Source organism: Phasianus colchicus, chromosome 3 (assembly GCF_987193195.1).
Source record: "Phasianus colchicus chromosome 3, bPhaCol1.hap1.1, whole genome shotgun sequence".
NCBI lineage: Eukaryota > Metazoa > Chordata > Aves > Galliformes > Phasianidae > Phasianus > Phasianus colchicus.
In genome coordinates this window covers 2,854,625-2,872,340 of record NC_143438.1, presented here as the reverse complement: position 1 = coordinate 2,872,340, position 17,716 = coordinate 2,854,625, and the positions used below count along the sequence as shown (strand labels likewise).

The following is a 17,716-nucleotide window of genomic DNA, read 5'->3' as shown; positions in this document are numbered from 1 at the left end:
GACATGATCTTGGGTGAGTGGCTCTAGGTGGCACGGCCTGAGCAGAGGCCAGATGACCTCCAGAGGTCCCTTCCAAACTCAACCATTCTGTGATTCTATAACTGTCAAAGCTATATACTGGAAAAAAACAGCTTAGGCCTGATACACACAACTTTTCATCACAGCAGGTATACACCATTTTTGAAGCTGATTCTGTTAAGATTCCAATTGCAGACTTAGAACTATAATCCATGATGCAGCTAAGTAATATCACACCCTCTCTCATTTTCCTTGGAATCAGTGAACCAACAAAAAGTATCTTTACTTTGATTTAAAAACTACAGAATCATTGAGCTTGGAAAAGACATCTAAGATCATGAAGACCAACCATCAATCTATCAGCACTATGCCCATGTTCTTAATTGCCACATCTACGTTTTTCTTGAACATCTACAGGGATGGTGACTTCACTACTGCCCTGGGCAGCCTGTTGCATCACTTGATCATTCTTCCAGAAGAAAAAAAAGTTACCTAACATTGAACAAGAACCTCCTCTTACACAACTTGAGGCCATTATCTATCACCTTTAATTGTATTTAAGCTAAAGCATGTTTTTACAACGCCCATAAAATGAATTCTGCAGAATAAATGTACACGCAAACTTTTGGAGCATGACTTGTACTGGAAATAGAGATTCAAAACACACAAAAATGTAAGGGCATAAAAGCAAAAAGTCTTAACCATACAACAAAATACAAATGCTTCATTACAAACAGATTCTATAAAACCACGTGGACTTACCACACAGCAAACTTCATTACACTTGTGTCGTCCACATGACCTTTTCTTGTTGCATCGCTTGTCACACATAAATGTAATAGCAGCTATTAAAAAAAAATAATCACAACACAAGTCACGATTTGCTCTTCTCTCACACTGAGAATAAAAGCTTAAGTCAGAATATTAGGCTAAGGATGTTCTAAGGCCTGATCTAAAGAAGAGCAGTGATGGGAAGTTAGTGCACAAAAACATAAATTAGTTGCACTTCCACATTAATTCCCCATGTAAACACTTGCCTTGCTTTAAACAAGCCCTTGTTCAAAAAGATTTTTGGAGAGCAGTTTATTTCACATTATTCTTTGTACCATAAACTCTGCAAACAGAACAGACAAAATAGGACTTCCTGATACACTGATTACACCACAAATAAACTTACTACCATCCTCAAGCAATGTGAACAACTATTTCTGAGTTCTTAAGTGTTTTTACGTCTTCATAACTAAAAGTTCAACTTAGGAAATATGCACATTACTAGATTACTGAACTTGTAAATGAGTACTTCAGTATGACAGGGATCCATCAACTAAAATGTCTCTAGATTGAGATTCTTCAGTTTTAACAATTAAATAGCATACGAACTACTCCCAGTATCAATTACTAGAAAGCAGGATGAGCAATTCTTTGTGTATGTGGTAAACATCTGAACTCTCCAAGCAAGTATCCTCTCTTTTCTGGAGCACAACCAGCACAGAAGACAGGCAAAGGCAGCGAAGACTACACTTAGAGAACTCCCCCAACAGTAGTTTAGCCAGTTACAGTGGATTACTACTACAGTGCAGTTCACTACTGTTTCAGGTCTCCTATCTTTCTTCCATAAATGGAGTGGTGGGAATGGCTAGAAACATCCATTCATTCGTTCATTTCCTTTCCCTAAAGTGATTTCTCTTGCTCATCCACAAGACCAGCAGATACCAGAGGGTGCTCTGTGACTATTTTGTGTTTATGTGTGATAGCACTACAGTCCTACACAGAGTAGGACTGTGACATCCTTATGCATTTACATTTAGCAGCTCTAGCAAGCTCCCTTTTCCTTGAAATGTTGCCATAATCCAGCTTACAAGACAACTCTCGAGGAAGAATTCTAGTCAAGTAATGCTGACAAAATAATCTTATAATCAAATCCTTTAATTTGATATGCAGACAAAATTCAAAGATTCACTCCTGCTTTGATTGAAGGCCTTTTAGAATAGAGCTTTCAGAACAGCTTTCAGGACTTCTAAGTCTTGAAAAACGTGAACACATCATCTGCTTTATTTAATATAAAATACATTAAGTCTCTCTAAAAACTGACAATAAAAAACAACAAAGAACATATCAGGATAAAGAACAAAGTGCCAAGGAAAATCCTGAACAACCAGAACTCAACAGAATGTGAGGAAAAACAAGTTCTGCCACCCTCTGAAATTTTGTAGTAGAAAAAAAAAACAACACCCAAGATAGAAACATACAGTAGAGATACAAAATCAGCATCAGAAATTGAAAATGACTACTGAATCAGATATTTGGTAACTTCTTGAATCAAAACCAAAACTAATGAGCTGTCTCATTAAGACTTCAAAACTATTTCATACTATATACTGAGCAAATTATAAAATAATACTACCTTTATTCCTGAGCAGAGCACATGGGACTTCCTAGGAAACAAACAGGGAGCAATTATATTGCAACAACTGCAACTTACTCATCTAGAAAGTACCTAGTCACATATGACAAGAAGTTTTCAGGTGCATAACACTTTAGGACACAAGAAAGGAAAAAGCTGGAAAAATCCTCAAATTTATGCATTAGTTCATGTTTTAATCTACATTTTTTTAATCTTGACATTTTAACACTTGACTTTTTTCCCTAGAAATTCAGTAGCAAGAGTTTGTAGTTTAAGATTCCTCACTTAACTCACTGGATAACACTGTGATGTAATAAGAACACATTTATCCTAGGAAACCAGAAACTTGCATTGAGAAAAACTATGCACTCCTCAAGAGTACTAGTAAAGTTCAAATTTGTGCTCTGATCATGAGTTTCAAAAAAAAAAAATGCAAGACTGACATTTTTTAAACAAAAAGTCAAATCTCATGAGTGAAAATTTTTACTCAGATAAAACACAATGTGAAAATAAAAGGTTTCTGAGATAGTAACCAAAGATTTCAAAGCTGTGGTTATGCACAGTATACTTTTAAACTAGGCTACCAATTATTATATGACAACTGCTGCGGTTCTGCTGTTTCATTACATGAAAGTACAAAGAAAGACTAAAAACCAATATCATCTCCAAAATTTCCTACAAATCTATAGGCTATCACTATACATTATTTAGCTTTTCCTCTACCTTTCTCTTGGTTTACATTACTCCTGGTAAAACTATCATTCTCTGCACTACATCATTACTGCAGGACAATACAGGCTTTGCAGCCAGCTTAAACAAAGAAAATTCTATAAGTACTGCAGTAATCCTTCAGAAATTGTATTCACAGTAACTAGCTTACACTGGCCCTGCACAGCACTATCTAGCTGATGTCTATCAGTTCTAACATAGCAGACACCCCTGTAACTACAGAGGCACAACACCTTCTTAGCTTCTTTTTCCCCACAGCTTAAAGAAAAAAAAACGAAAACCACCAACTACCTGTTTGCCTGGTCAAGCTCTATGCACTCACCTTTTTTTTGAAGCCACACCTACAGTAAATATTTGATGTTTGAGAACATGGTTTACAGTCTCCTTCATGGCACAGGCTTTCACATGTATGAAGCAACTCTATAAAAATCAAAGTAAAAAGATTAAAATAAATAAAATGCATGATCAGTAACAAAGTGTTTATCAGGAGCACCACAGTTTGCAGATACCGAGTCTACTGGCAGCTGGGTTTCCATTCTGACATTTTGGCTCAAACAGACAAAAGAATTCAAGGATTTCACAGTGTTTTTTTTTTTTTTTCTATTATGTGGAACTTTATGATCCTGAATATGTAGACTAAACAGTTAAGTTTCCAATTAACATTGATAATGCACAAATACCTTTCATATATATTTTTTTAAAATTTGCAAGATAAACATCTTACGCAAGTTACACAAATTTTAACTACATAATTCATTCATTCTTGTTCATCCTAAATGAAAAAGACTTATGCATATCTTCATCTTTTGCTTCCTGGGTTAACTGCAGTAAATTACAGTTTAGTGGAATTTCAAGTATAAGTAGTTATGATTAATTATGTGGTTTTATAAAATTGAAGCTTCATACAATCTCAGTTAAATATACTTTTATTTAATTAATGCAATCACTGAAGAGACTATTTAGTTCTGTAAATAACTTCTTCCTTTCAACTGCCCAACATCGCAATTCACGTCGTGGCCTAACATCACACTTCTCTTTGTGGCCACAGTAAATGAGTGCTTAATAATAGCATCTAAATGCTAAATGAAACCATTTATCTCTACCAGTTTTCATATCAACAATGAAGATCTAGGAAGGCTTTTAAGAGACTTCAGCATTCGTGAACAGCAAGAAATTCCTACAGTTCCACCAGTATGGAAGTCTATGGAAACAAAATTTCAGAACTAGCTATTGTAGATGATTTCTAGATAATTACATTTCCTGATTTTAAAGTATCCCTTTGAACAATTACAGCCTATCTCACAGGCTCTGCAGTAGCATTCATACTCAATTTGGCCAATACCCAAATCCTTAAAAATATCTTTGACATGAAAGTTGTTCTTTTTAAATAATGTGAGATTTTTCTTTTGATACTCTGATGCAGAAAGAAAATTCTCATTACCATAGCTACCACAAGAAAGAGGTTTGCCACACGTTTTTCCACATGATGGGATAGGATCTGTGCAGATTTTACGTTCAATACATCCTAGTTCCAGTAACTTGCTGAGAGGAGTCTGACCACAGGGACAGCGATACACTACTTGTGGAAGTCGTGGACAGAGCTGGCAAGGTTGAGGATGGCATACTTGTGTACAGTTGTGCCTCCCACAATTTAATGTTCTGTGAAAAAACAAAAAAAAAAGAAAAAGGGGAATTACAGTGACATGACCACTAAGTATGAATAAAGTGACCTTTCAGTTTTCAGAAGCCTAAATTACAGTGAACTTACTTGCCACATGTATTCTGACACGAGAAACTCCCAAATCCATCATAAAATTCTTCCTTTGTCCCACACAATACTTCTTTAAAGTTTTTTCCACAGTAACACACTAAAAGAAAGCGACATTGCACAGAAAACAACAAAAGTATCAGTGGCAAAACACAGCAACAGAGCAAATACAGAATTGTGAGATGTGTGGGTTTTTTTTTTTCTAAGTACATCAGGTTTAATTCAGAGGTTTCTCAATCCTACAGATTCTGAAATACCACTCTTGTTTTGATGAGACAGAAACCAAAGGGGAAGCTCTAGCTTCAGAAAAAGCTTACATATTAAAGTAGTATACATAACAAGTTAAGTATCACCTTAAACGTCAAGAAAATGAACATGTTTTTTGAATTATTTATTTAGAAAACTGTATTTGCTTTAGTATACTGGAACAAGTATGATATAGTTTCCTTTCCACAACTGAGTTTAGAAAATTTTAAGCAGCAATCATGAGTACTTCATTGAAAGGTGATTTGTCGGTCTCTATTCTTTTTCCATAGCGTTTAAAGTCCTGGAATGATGTAATCTTAAGAAAGACCATAGTCAATTCAGGTTGAAAGACGGTCAGCTAATCCAAACCCTTAAAGCTGAGCCAGCAATGAGATCAGATCACATTACTCACTGTTTTACTCAGCTGGGTCTAAAAAACTCCAAGTTCCCACATACACAAAAAAAGTTTTTCCTTACAACCAGTTACAACATTTCAATTTAGCCTGATGTCTTGTCCTCTTAACATACATACACAGGCTGGCTCCATCTTCTTGACTACCTTCTGTTAGCTACTGAAAGACTCAGTCCTTCCTAAGCCTTCTCAACCTAGTCTAGTTCTACCCATCTTCATAGAACGTGTGTTCCAGCATCCTAAACCTCACAGCAGAATTCTTCTGGCTATGTTCATATTCCTGTTTTAACATATAGTGATTCTAATTTTCCAGTCTTTAAATATTCTAGCAACAGATGTTAGTTAAAGTAAAGCCCCTGCCTGATGACAAAGTCCCCTCCCCACCTCTTGTTTTCCTAATATACATACATCATGACGGATACGCATAAGGCATTCTCATACTTACCTTGCTGTACTTTCAGTTGGCAAGGTAAACATTCTCCTGCATGGCAAACCTGAGTACATCTGTGCTTGCCACAGTTTAAAGTACTTCCACATACATTAGAACAATGAATTTTTGTTGACTGGCCACAGCGAACTGAATGACTGTAGAAGAATGACACCACATTCTATCAGCTACCTTAAATCCACAGAGAACTTATTAAAAAGCATAATAGACTTCTGTCAATAAAATGGGGAAAAAGGACAGATATTTTGAAACTTGAAGTATGGCTATGCATTGGGCCAAGAGCAGATATTTCCATTACACAAATCTTTCCTAAAGCTTTAAATGATCTGAAGTCCACTGGGTACAGTGAAGACAGTGATATGAGTATTAATAGTGATGCAGCCTACAGAAACATTTTTCACTACTAAGAATACCACCCCCCACCCCCACCTACATCAATGTAGCTTGTATTAATCTCCCAGAGATTGTAGCTGCTTAATCAAGGAAAGATAGAAGAATTCAATTTTAAGTTTTTTGTCTGTTTTTACATAGGATGCATGCAAATATTACCAACATAAACTGCATTTTATTATAAAATATTCTGACTAAAACTGAAAAAATTCCTAGTCTTTATATAATTGTAACAACTGACTTTACCCACTCTGAAATGTGTGAACTAGCAATTCGAAAATAACTTGAAGTTTGAGGTGCTATGCATCTTGGATGCTGATACAGTACGTATCACAAAATGCTATTTGGAATGATGTTTTAAATGTTAAATGCAGCACACAAAAAAAAAGCAAACAGCAATTTGAATGCATTTGGGAAAAGCAGTTAGAATTGCCTGTTTTTTTATGAATTATTCCTTACAATTCAATGAATCAATCTTATGTAAAATAAAATTCAGTTATCTACAATTTATATATTTTCCTCTGAAGATTAAGTGCCTCCACCTGCAAATACTTACACAGGAATACGAATGCTAACACTGAATATGTTTTTTAATTCTGATTCTGAAAATGAACATGGGCAAATATTTTATTACATTGAATCAGTCATAACTACCTCCCAGAGCAACCGAGCATGAAAGATTGCACAGTATGGGCAGTATGGTCTTGCTGTTGAAAATGACAACACATGCATCAGACACACCAGGAAAAGACAGCCTTCAAGACTGGAATAAAAAATAGGCTTCCCTTTTGTAGTGGTATAGCTTCCTTGAGCTATACAAACTATATTTTAGATTATTATTTCTGGAATAGAATGTAACTGAGTTATTCTATGTGGATAGAAAAAGTGCCATTTTTTCCTACTTCTTTCACTGTCTCCTACAAACAAAAATAAGTAAATACCAGACTGTGATTGAAAAAAACTGCATCAACTCACACACAGCTTCAACAACTCAGCTTTGTATCAAGTTTTTTTTTTCTTAAGATTAAAAGTACTCACTTTTTAAAAAGGAAATGTGTAAACTTCTCTAGCTGATTTTTCTGAGCTGAAGCTCAGAAAAAAAATTATATAAACATTAACTATAGTTCAGAAAAGAAACACTGCTATTAAACTTTTAGTGAACTACAAGCTTTTGTTTACATAATAGAAATATTCTCACCTTGTTTGTCCACATTCACATGTTTTTGTCACAAAGGCTGGGCATGAAGGACAAGGTCCTGGATGACACAGGCTTAAAAATGAAACAAAAAAGCAAATGAAATTGTAAAGTAATCTCTAAATTTATTACACTCCCAGAGAAATAAAATACAGTTACCCCAAAAATACAGAAAAGTTTTAGGAACCAGTACATTCTGAAAACTCTGTATGCATATAGTTTACTCCTGCAGGATAATAAATGATTTTAACTCATAAAAATATTAGAAATGGTTACAGTTGCATCAGTCTCAAAAGTTTTAAGACAGTGAGGCTGAACAAAATATTCCATACTGCTGTTGCTGTCAAGTCAATAACGTTGCTGCTTACGTATTTCACATCTTGCATTTCAGCAGATGGCCTCCATCAGCTCAACTGTGCTCACTGGGGTAACACTCAAATATTACATACACAAATCATTAACACATTCACTTCCCTCAGCAATCAACAATAACTTTAAGAAGTCTAACACCAAAATTTCCCTGCTACAGTTTCTTCTAACCTAAAAAATAAAAATTCTTTATGGATTGATCAAGATGCACGCACTCAGACATTTCTTATTTAGCAAGCAACTACAGTATGATTTGGTTTATGCAGAAGCTACAGTAAAGACAGACAGTGCCTCCACATTTTGGTGTGTTTAAAACAGAGACAAAAAATACACTTAAATAATGTGTTTGAGACACAATAGAAAACACAATAAGACAGCAGAGCAGCAAGATCCCAGGCTGCAGCCAAGTGATGATCCACACAGACGTGATAGAAGTTAAGTCCAGAGAGAAAGAAGCTGCTTACCTTCAGAAAGCCTACATACGGTTCCCCAGACATAGAGATCTCCAGAGATCTCCCTTGTCTCCACTGCCAACCCTTGAATGAAGTCTGGTAAGGGGTGGATCCTGGCTCCACCCCTTCTGGTCACTCAGGTGCGCTGCATGCATCTGAGCTCTCCTGGGTTGGCCCTGCCTTCCCACCAGGTGCTCAATCACTGGTTCAGGCCATGACTTAGCATTTCCGTTACAGCATTACAAAGTAAATGCAAAGACAGATGCTAAGACCTCAGTATTAAGTTCTGTTCAGTGCATTCAGAGTCTTACTTTTATTGAAACTTCATTATTTGTCATTAGCATGGATGATTTCTTTCAGAGATGGTTGCTGGTGCTGTTCTAGAGAACTAACCTACTAGAAAGGTTGGAAGTAATGATACAGCTAGACTTAAGAAAAATTAATGTATATCTATCTGCTTGACAGTAGAAATATTTTATATGATAATATAGCCCCAAAGGACTTTCTGCAACTGTTGTGAAGATTACACCACTAAAGATCTATCAGGAAAGACCAGACACTAAGGTTTAAACTAACAAAGCACAAAGTTTCAGTTACTGCCTTTATAAGATCTTTACCAAGTGTTCTGAAAAGGCACTGCATAATGCCAGTTGGCAGGGAAATTTCAAAGTCTAAACAGATGATTAACTCTTAAAAAAAGCTGAAGTTTATCATTATGTTTATTATTTGGAACATTTTATTCGATTTTAAGCTAGATGCTAGACTGATGTAGAACCTATAAAACTAGAATGGATTTCAGCATATTTAAATGTGAAGAGAACTCATTTTCTAAAGCATGCCACAGCTGACACAAGCAAAAGGCCAGCAAATTACTCTCCTTTTGAGGAGCTGCTTGCCTGCCCACTGACCTGATTATATTAATTATTTCAATAAACCTGAGCAAATATTACTTACAGATTTATTATTAAAACATAGTAAGTTAGCCTCACTCATTTTCACCAAAATGGATTATTTAACGCCAAATTAATGCAACAATCCAACTAAATTTTGTCAGTAGCATAGTGAAATGCTAACAGCATGGCAAAAGTTAAAGCTCAACTGATGTGATAGCACAGGAAAATAAAAAACCCAGAACTACACTATGGAAAGTAGATTAACACAAACAACGTCACCTACACCAATGCACTTAAAAAAAAAAAATTGCATTGAAAATACGTGGTTGGGAATCAGTAAACTATTAAAACAAACAGACATATGTGCAGCCAAAAAAATCATAATATAAATTAGTATTCAAAATAGCACTTCAATAGAAAACAATTATCAAATGGATCAACAGATTGGAGTAAACTGGCTGTAGACAAAAGTATGAAGAAATGCTCTCTATAACCTAATTTTTTGAAAGTAGAGAACAAATTTCAGACATCCCTGACAATAATAAAAGTGATGACAAATCTTGAAATCCAAAACCACCAAGGTCACAAAAGCTAAGGAAACACTTCTGATTCTAGATGAAAGAAAACATGAAAGATGTGTACAGGTTATAATGAGAAAAACTGCCAGTCTAGAACTAAAAGTATCCTTGACAAGAGTCAGGAAGAACCCAGGGCAGCCCTACACAGACTTATGCATCTACATTAGATAGACATAAAATAACTTGCTATCAAGTTATCATGTCCAGCTTGCCATTCACCTGTACTCAAAAGTCCTTTTCAGCAGGGCTGTGTTCTATTCTTTCACACCTTGTTTAACAGTGGAGGGGTTGTCACAACCCAGGTGCAAGGCCCTTGGATTTGTTGAAACTTGTGAGGTTCTTCTGGGCCCACTGCTTGAAACTGTCTAGGTCTCTGTGGTGGCACCCCATCCCACAGGCCTATCAAGCCCACCAGACTGCTTGGTGCCATTCGCAAACTTGCTGAGAGTGCACTCAATCCCACTGTCGATGTCACTGATGAAGATATTAAAGAGCATCATTCCCAGTATTGACCTTTGAGGGACACTACTTGTTACTGTTCTCCATCTGGACATTAAGTCACCACCATCCAGACACTGAGCCATTCACCATCACTCACTGGGTTAGATCTCACAATCAGTAATGAGCAAGTGCCAAGTGATCAAATGTTACGATTTTGGTACCCATAAATTACTTAAAATAGATATTCTCCTACAGAGGATGTGTCAATGAAGAAAGTTCATCTAGAGTACAAGTGAGGAAGATCCCTGGATAGGTAAAAGACTGTTGGTTGGACTGTCATAATGGTGAAAGGATGCTAGATGGTGGAGGAGACCACAGAACAGAAGACTAGGAGCCCTCATCAATTCTGACACAGGCATGTATATGTCAATTGTCTCATGCATAATTGATGAATATGTACTATCTTTGGAAATATAATGGACTCTGAATCATGAAATATTTGAAGTGCTGATGGTAGAAACATCCCCAGTGCTTCCCAGCACTGTAATTAACATACCTGCTTTATAACCTTATGTGAGTTGTAAAGTTTAATTCCACACGTTGCACTGAAGCTAAAAGTGCATTCCTCTACAGACTATAATCACAAGCCAGACAATTGCCCATAAGACAAAAAGCATCCATTCCACATAACAGCATTTGCAGCATGAGATAAAGAACAAAGGACATTCTTTGCATCTTTGGTAATTTCCGTACCTCCAGGGACTGGCTAATCTCAGCATGTGGAACAAGTTGAAAGGTAACATTTGAAACTGGGAGCAAATCAGGACTTTAAAAGGTACCTTCACAGCTTTCAATGCAGATCAAATTGCCAGGGAGTACAAATGTGCAGCAGACACAACACTATTGCCATTGATCATAAACTTCCCAGACAAGAAACTGAACCACTACTGCAGACTGCGACAGGAAAGAAGGGAAAAACAACATCTGTTTCTTCTAAGCACCATAGAAAGTTCGAAAGACAGCAACTGCAGTCTGGATGTTCTCAAAGGACTTAAGGTATCTACTTCTTGCAGACTGGTAAAGGTCCTCCACAGACTCACACCCCTCCTGAGATAGATCAGGATTCTATAAGAGAATCAGTATTTCACTGAATGAGAGTATCAGCTAGGTCAAGTCTAGTCTGAAAACTGAGCTGTGTTTCAATCACCAGCACTTCAAACCCTACCCTGCAAACCACAGTGAAGAACATCTAGTATGATCCTGAATTACAAGAGTAGCAGTATCACTGAAATAACAGCCTGAAAAGAGTCCTAGTATAATATTCTTCACATGTGAAAGAAGTATTAAAGAATAAAGAAACACTATTTCATTCAAGATTGAATGATTAAATCATTCAATTGATTGAATTATTCAAGATTGAAATGGTATGTAACAGTGCACGCGAAATAAAAAGTTCTATTAAAGTTCTGATTTTTAGAAAACTTCAGAGAAATTGTAAGATCTCAATGTTGAAAAGACTGAAAAGCTTTTGATTATATACCAGAAGTAGAAAAAAATTGCTTCTGACCATTAAAAATTTCTGAAAACAGAATACAAAAAGGCAGAAGAGTGTATTGTTCCCTTTCATACAATAAAAAACTGGCCTAACTCAGTTAACTAATATACTAATATAATATTATACTAATATATACTATATTATACTAATATAACTAATATAATATTATCTCTGTACTACTGAAAAAGATCCAAGTAATACAGCCAAAACTGAAAATCAAATTCCTCTTCTTTGCCTCTCTTCACTGAAATATGACATATCAACTGTCACGTTTGGATTTTGTGTTGAGGGACATGGTTGAGTGAGAACTATTGGTGATAAATGGATGGTTGGACTGGATGATCTTGAAGGTCTTTTCCAACCTTGGTGATACTGTGATTCTGTGAATTGTCAATTGTGTCAAAACAAGCTAATTCAAGATACAGATAATGATTAAGATCTCCATAAGAATTATGTTTCAGAAGTTTGGTGGTCTGAACAAATAGTTAAATACATGAAATGCCTTCTTAATCTCAATAATTTGCAAGCTAAAGAAATAAAAACAATAGAATTAAATGGACCTTCAGTCAAACCAAGAACCACTCCTGGCAGATCAAGATACACGATTGTTTCTACAGAAAACAAAGCATCTAAAATTTCTGTTGACTACATTGTACACATTTAATTTACTTTAATTCACTATTTTCTTGACTAGAACAATAGTTCGTGAAACAAGCTGCAGGTTCAGTTCCTATAATATGATAGAAATGCTGCTACAACTATTGGAACTGACCTCCTGCCCATCCTCTGCTGTAAACTCACTTTACGCATACAAATAACCTTTACTTCTTTCCCCTTTTCGAATCAGTGAAAACTTCATCAGGATGCCACAACCTTTCAAACATCATGGGTAGTGTGGCTTGGCAAGTTCACCTGCCAGTTCCCTCAGAACCCTTGGATGGATCTCCTTGGGTCCCACAGATTTGTGCACCTTCAGGTTCCTTACATGGTCTCAAACCTGACCTTCACTTACAGCAGCCATATCTTTCTTCTCCAAGTTCTCACCTTCACTTTCTGCAAAATAAATTCTCAATATTTTCACATTACAATTACTTACATATTACAAAGATGTGGACAATCCAAACACTGCCTCTTCTTTCCACAAAGTTCCCCACAGCTATGTGGAATTTCATTTCTATTCCATTCTGGATTGTGTACCTTACCTAAAAAAAAGGTCAAAGCCAAAAACATGTTTACTGACTTGAGTGCAATATTGAACCTGGGAGAAATATCAGACCAGAAAGAAGTTTCATTTTCAATACTGACTGAAAAAAGGCTTTTTTGGAGGGAAAAAAATTAAAGCTTGAGATGTTATGCTTTTTTTTCCTCATCTTTTATTGCTGATATGCACTTAACATCATTTAAAGTAAATTCCACTGGACTAACAAGCTCCAGATTATTTTCTTCTATGCTCTTAGCAGACCCTTAATTAGCAGATATTTTACTTTAAACTAGACTAATAAAACACAAAGAAATGAAAATCTTCCTTTAGTTCATAAGGCTGTTAGTACACAAGAGAACTTAAGAATGTAATTCCCTTGCTGTCTCAACACATAAAAATAAAGATACCACTGTCAATAGGAAAGAGCTAGCTACTAAGGAAATGGAAATGAAATGGCTATGCAAATTATGAAAGTCACTTCTCTAAAAATAATCTGACTATACAAACTTAAGCATTGAGTGTTGGCATTTTGATGAATGCAGCAGGAAATTTTAAACAAGGAGTGATATGTCCTTTAAGTTTCTGTTTTTTTCAGATGACTATTGAAACTACATTTTAATTCATGTGATGTATTCTTAGCAAATCTTGTATCTAACAACAACACGATTGTCAGAGTTAATTACAGTGGTGGTTAATCACACAGTCAAATGAACTTGTCTTTTTGTAAGAGAAGCAACTTGAGCTAGTTTTACAAATTGGAGTTGCAACAAGTAAGAAAATTTTTTTAGTGACAAATTACTTTATCTCATTTATTACATTTTCATTTACAGTGTAAGTAGAAACTTTGGAAAACTGAATAAACAATATGGATTGCTTAATTCACCTGGGCATTCTTCCAGAGAAAAAACCTGAAAACTGGAAGATTAGAAGAAAAGTAAGTCAGGAATTTCTCCATGCAACGAAGGGAACAAAAAATCCCAAAATCACTGACTACACTCAACACAAATTTAGTATTCTGCAACAAATACAAGATAACTTTACATAAGCAACTGCTTAAGTCCAAATGCCACTTAATATACAATTATGCATAGATTAAAGATTTATCTTCCAACAGAGTGTTCCACTAATGTTGACAATGCAGACAACATGAGGTTCCTCCTGCAGATGTCCCAGAACTATTGAACAGTTTAAGTAGAATCTCCTTTTTATTTCACAGATGGATGGCCTATATTATAATTTTCATTTGGAAAAAAAACTTGCATTCTACCTATACTTGCAGGATTTCACACATTTCAAACAGCTGTCATACAATAACTCGAAGTATCTTACCTGTAGTTACACTGTTCTTAATTGACACACTGAACTGTTCAGATAAGGAGAACTGTAGATAAAACTGTTACCTACTTCAGCATAGGTTTAGTTTCTTTAGGGCAAGTTCATTAACTCCCAGTTACTGGCTTATCTCAAAGTGGCCTACTTGATAGGAAGTAGGTTGAAAATTATTAGTGACACGTTAGCTGAAAAAATTAAACACGTATCTACATAAAACTCTGAATAGTCCAAATACTCTTATCTATTAAATCTGTGTCTTTATCAACATAAATGAAAAACTTGCTAAATAAATATTAAAATTTCACATAGTCAATTTGTATTCTTACAGTAACATCAGTTACATGCTTGAACTGAGTATTATTCTGGTGTGTTGTGCCACAGAAAGGAGACAGAACACAAGTTATTTCAAGCCTATAGAAGGAAAACTTTCAGATTGGAAGCCCAATTCTAGTAGGCATTTTCATATAACTATATGGAAACATGATTCTTTCCTTCTTTAGTTTGGATCTTTTAAGCAACAGATACAGGCGTGGTTCTTTGTGCAGCAGCCTTCCCATATCAATAGTATTAAACAAAGTTAAATTTCAAGGATGTAGGCAAAGATGCAACAATATCAGAATTTAAAATTAAATAACAAATAAAAAGAAAAACAAAGAATCAAAAGATACCAATTTGTTCTTTGCAAAAGCAATCAAGAAACTCACCACAGAAACAAGTGTAAGTTTTAGGAACTTGTGTAGAAGCATTCTGACAAGCTGGACATCTCCAACCACTGTTACTATCTGTAGATAAAAAAGATGAAAAATATATGAAGTAATTAAGAGACCTAACTTGTGAATCTATAAGAGCTAGAAAGCAGGTAAAAAAACCTGTTTTTGAGAATAAGAGCTGAGAAAGCAGGTTAACAAAAATTTCTGTGATACCAAGTTAAACACAGCAGTAGTACTTCATTTGAGCTGAAAAGACTCCTACTTCACAAAGAAGCAAGAACGAATTTTTTAAATTCTATTTTTTCCACTAATATATACTGTTATAAGATGAAAAACCTACTTTACAGAATATAGACAGTCACCCCATGTTAGGACTTTACATGCCTTACAGAAGAACAGTTTAGTACTGCTTCGTGACATGAATAAATTAGAGTGATAGAAATCAGAATAACCTGCTTTATTTAAATAGTCACTATGCCTAGCTATTAACAAGGACACTATTTTTTTTAAGTTGGTGTATTATATTAAATACTTTATTAGATCTAATTAAACACACTTCTGTGTTTCAGGAGCTTGTTGTTTGGCAGTAACAAAGGATGGTGGCGTAAGGAAAGAAACATTCATGAAAACACGAACTGCAGTGTGAGGAAAGATACATTTATAAAGATGTTTACCAATGTCTGGATAGGAAGATATGCAAGTCACTCTGAAAGTAATGCCTCTTGTATGGGAACTGCTAGGTCACAGCCTGAACCCGTGACTGAGCACCTGGTGAAGGGGCACAGCCAGCCTTTGAAGCACAGGTGGAAAGAGATCATCTGTGCAACTGGAAGGAGTGGACCTTGGCACTGCAAGGGAAGCATCTCTACTTGGAGATCACCTCCTCTAGAGTGTTCAGCAAGCCCTTGATCCTCAGAAAGGGGCAAGTGATTCCTTCTTTATTATCAGACTGGGATCTCTAACTTTCTTGGGTGATCTGAAACTGGTTTAAAACAGCCATGACTACCTATCACTTATCCTTACACTCTTATTCATTTTCCTGAAAACTACTACAAAGAGCACAATAACACGGTTTGATCGAGTGAATTATCAGCTACAAAGCACTTTTTAACATTGTCACCATCACTATGTGTTTTTGCCAGGATTAACAAGATAAACAAGAGCCTGTATGCTATACTTATAAAGCTGCACCAGTGGAGGTGACCTACTGTCAGCACTGCTGAAACACACTGCCCACTGCCTTACTGTGCTTACATCCACTCTTCAGTCTCCATATTCATTCAGTAAGCATTGACGAATGTCAGTGGGTGCAATTTTTCAGTTCCATGTCTTTGCTTCATATGCACTTCCATGTCAAACTGCCCCTCACTGCCACCTCTTGCATGGCAACAAAATGCAAAGAAATATTGGCAGGACCTACTGTCATCCTATCGACACCCGCTTCTGATATTAGAGGCCAACATAATAAAACAGGAAGCAGAAGTCAAAACAGACCTTCTATAATCAGGTTGGAAAAGACCTTCAAGATCATCCAGCTCAGATACGAACCTGATGCACTACCATCACTAAACCATGTCCTGTGGGTGATCTTGTGTGACAGAACTTTTGAACAAAAATTCTACGTATATACCTCGATATATAAGCTGATCAGACCTCACTGTCTCTCTTCACCAATTTGTTCAGATGATATATGAGCATACTTTCATGTTCATGTTGTAGACAAACTTCTGTTTCCTGACCAAGATTTCTTTTATTTAACAATAAATTGAAGCATCTCAGAGAGGTGTTAAAAGCTACTGTTAAAAACTGGGAGCAGTGGATTAAAAGACGTGAGCACCTTATCTGGCTGCTCCCACATAAGCTAACATACTACACCCTAAAGGACTCCATATAGTATTACTTTGTACTGCACACTTAACTCTTACATTAACAATTTCCATTTTTAATTGTTATTTCCTGTTATTTCTTTCAAAAGCTGTGAAGGCTATGAAAGCTTCAGGAGGCTGACAGAAGGCCTCTCTCAGCAATCTCTCCTGGATGAGGGATAAGCAAGCTGTAAAAGCAACTGCTTCTCTAACAGCATATTCAATGACCTCGTAAATCAGGTCCCTTAACAAAGAAAACAGTCTTTTAAGATACCTCAAGGAACATACATGGTTGCTTCTTCCAAAAACTCAAGACTGTTAAGTTTTTCTTACTGGATTCCAGTGTAATTACAGTAGGACAGTATAATGACGCCTAGCATCCACCTTCCTGTTACCTTTCTTCATAAATCCTGCTTACTAAAGAAATGAAGAATGAAGATGATCCTACAGAAATAATGCTCCATTCTCACAACCAAGAAAAAAAAGTAGGAGGCGGCAAAATTCCAACTAGTTGCACCAGAAAGCAATGGTCTACATGAAATAAACACAGATCTCTCCCTTTTAATAGACAAGTGTTTTATTATTTGTCATCCTCTCCTTCATCCTGAGATAAGAAAAAAATCTCTATTTGTCAATATGAAAATACATAAAAATGTCAGTAAATATTGGCAGCAGCCCTATTCATAGCATTTTCAGACAAAATTTTTGTT

The 17,716-nt window shown here is 35.8% G+C and overlaps 1 protein-coding gene across 2 annotated transcripts in view; it reads right to left on the bottom strand.

Annotated features, from left to right (window-relative positions):
* NFX1 (nuclear transcription factor, X-box binding 1) overlaps positions 1-17,716 on the bottom strand; it is a 74,488-nt gene that overhangs the window by 35,445 nt on the left and 21,327 nt on the right. For both annotated transcript variants that reach the window (XM_090136811.1, XM_031592008.2), the window contains exons 4-12: positions 15,136-15,213; positions 12,995-13,100; positions 7,614-7,685; positions 6,023-6,162; positions 4,920-5,019; positions 4,593-4,810; positions 3,474-3,571; positions 2,423-2,453; positions 781-863 (exon numbers count right to left, since the gene is read on the bottom strand). In XM_090136811.1, coding sequence (XP_089992937.1) covers positions 781-863; positions 2,423-2,453; positions 3,474-3,571; positions 4,593-4,810; positions 4,920-5,019; positions 6,023-6,162; positions 7,614-7,685; positions 12,995-13,100; positions 15,136-15,213 — 926 coding nt within the window. The remainder of the gene's footprint in view (positions 1-780; positions 864-2,422; positions 2,454-3,473; positions 3,572-4,592; positions 4,811-4,919; positions 5,020-6,022; positions 6,163-7,613; positions 7,686-12,994; positions 13,101-15,135; positions 15,214-17,716) is intronic.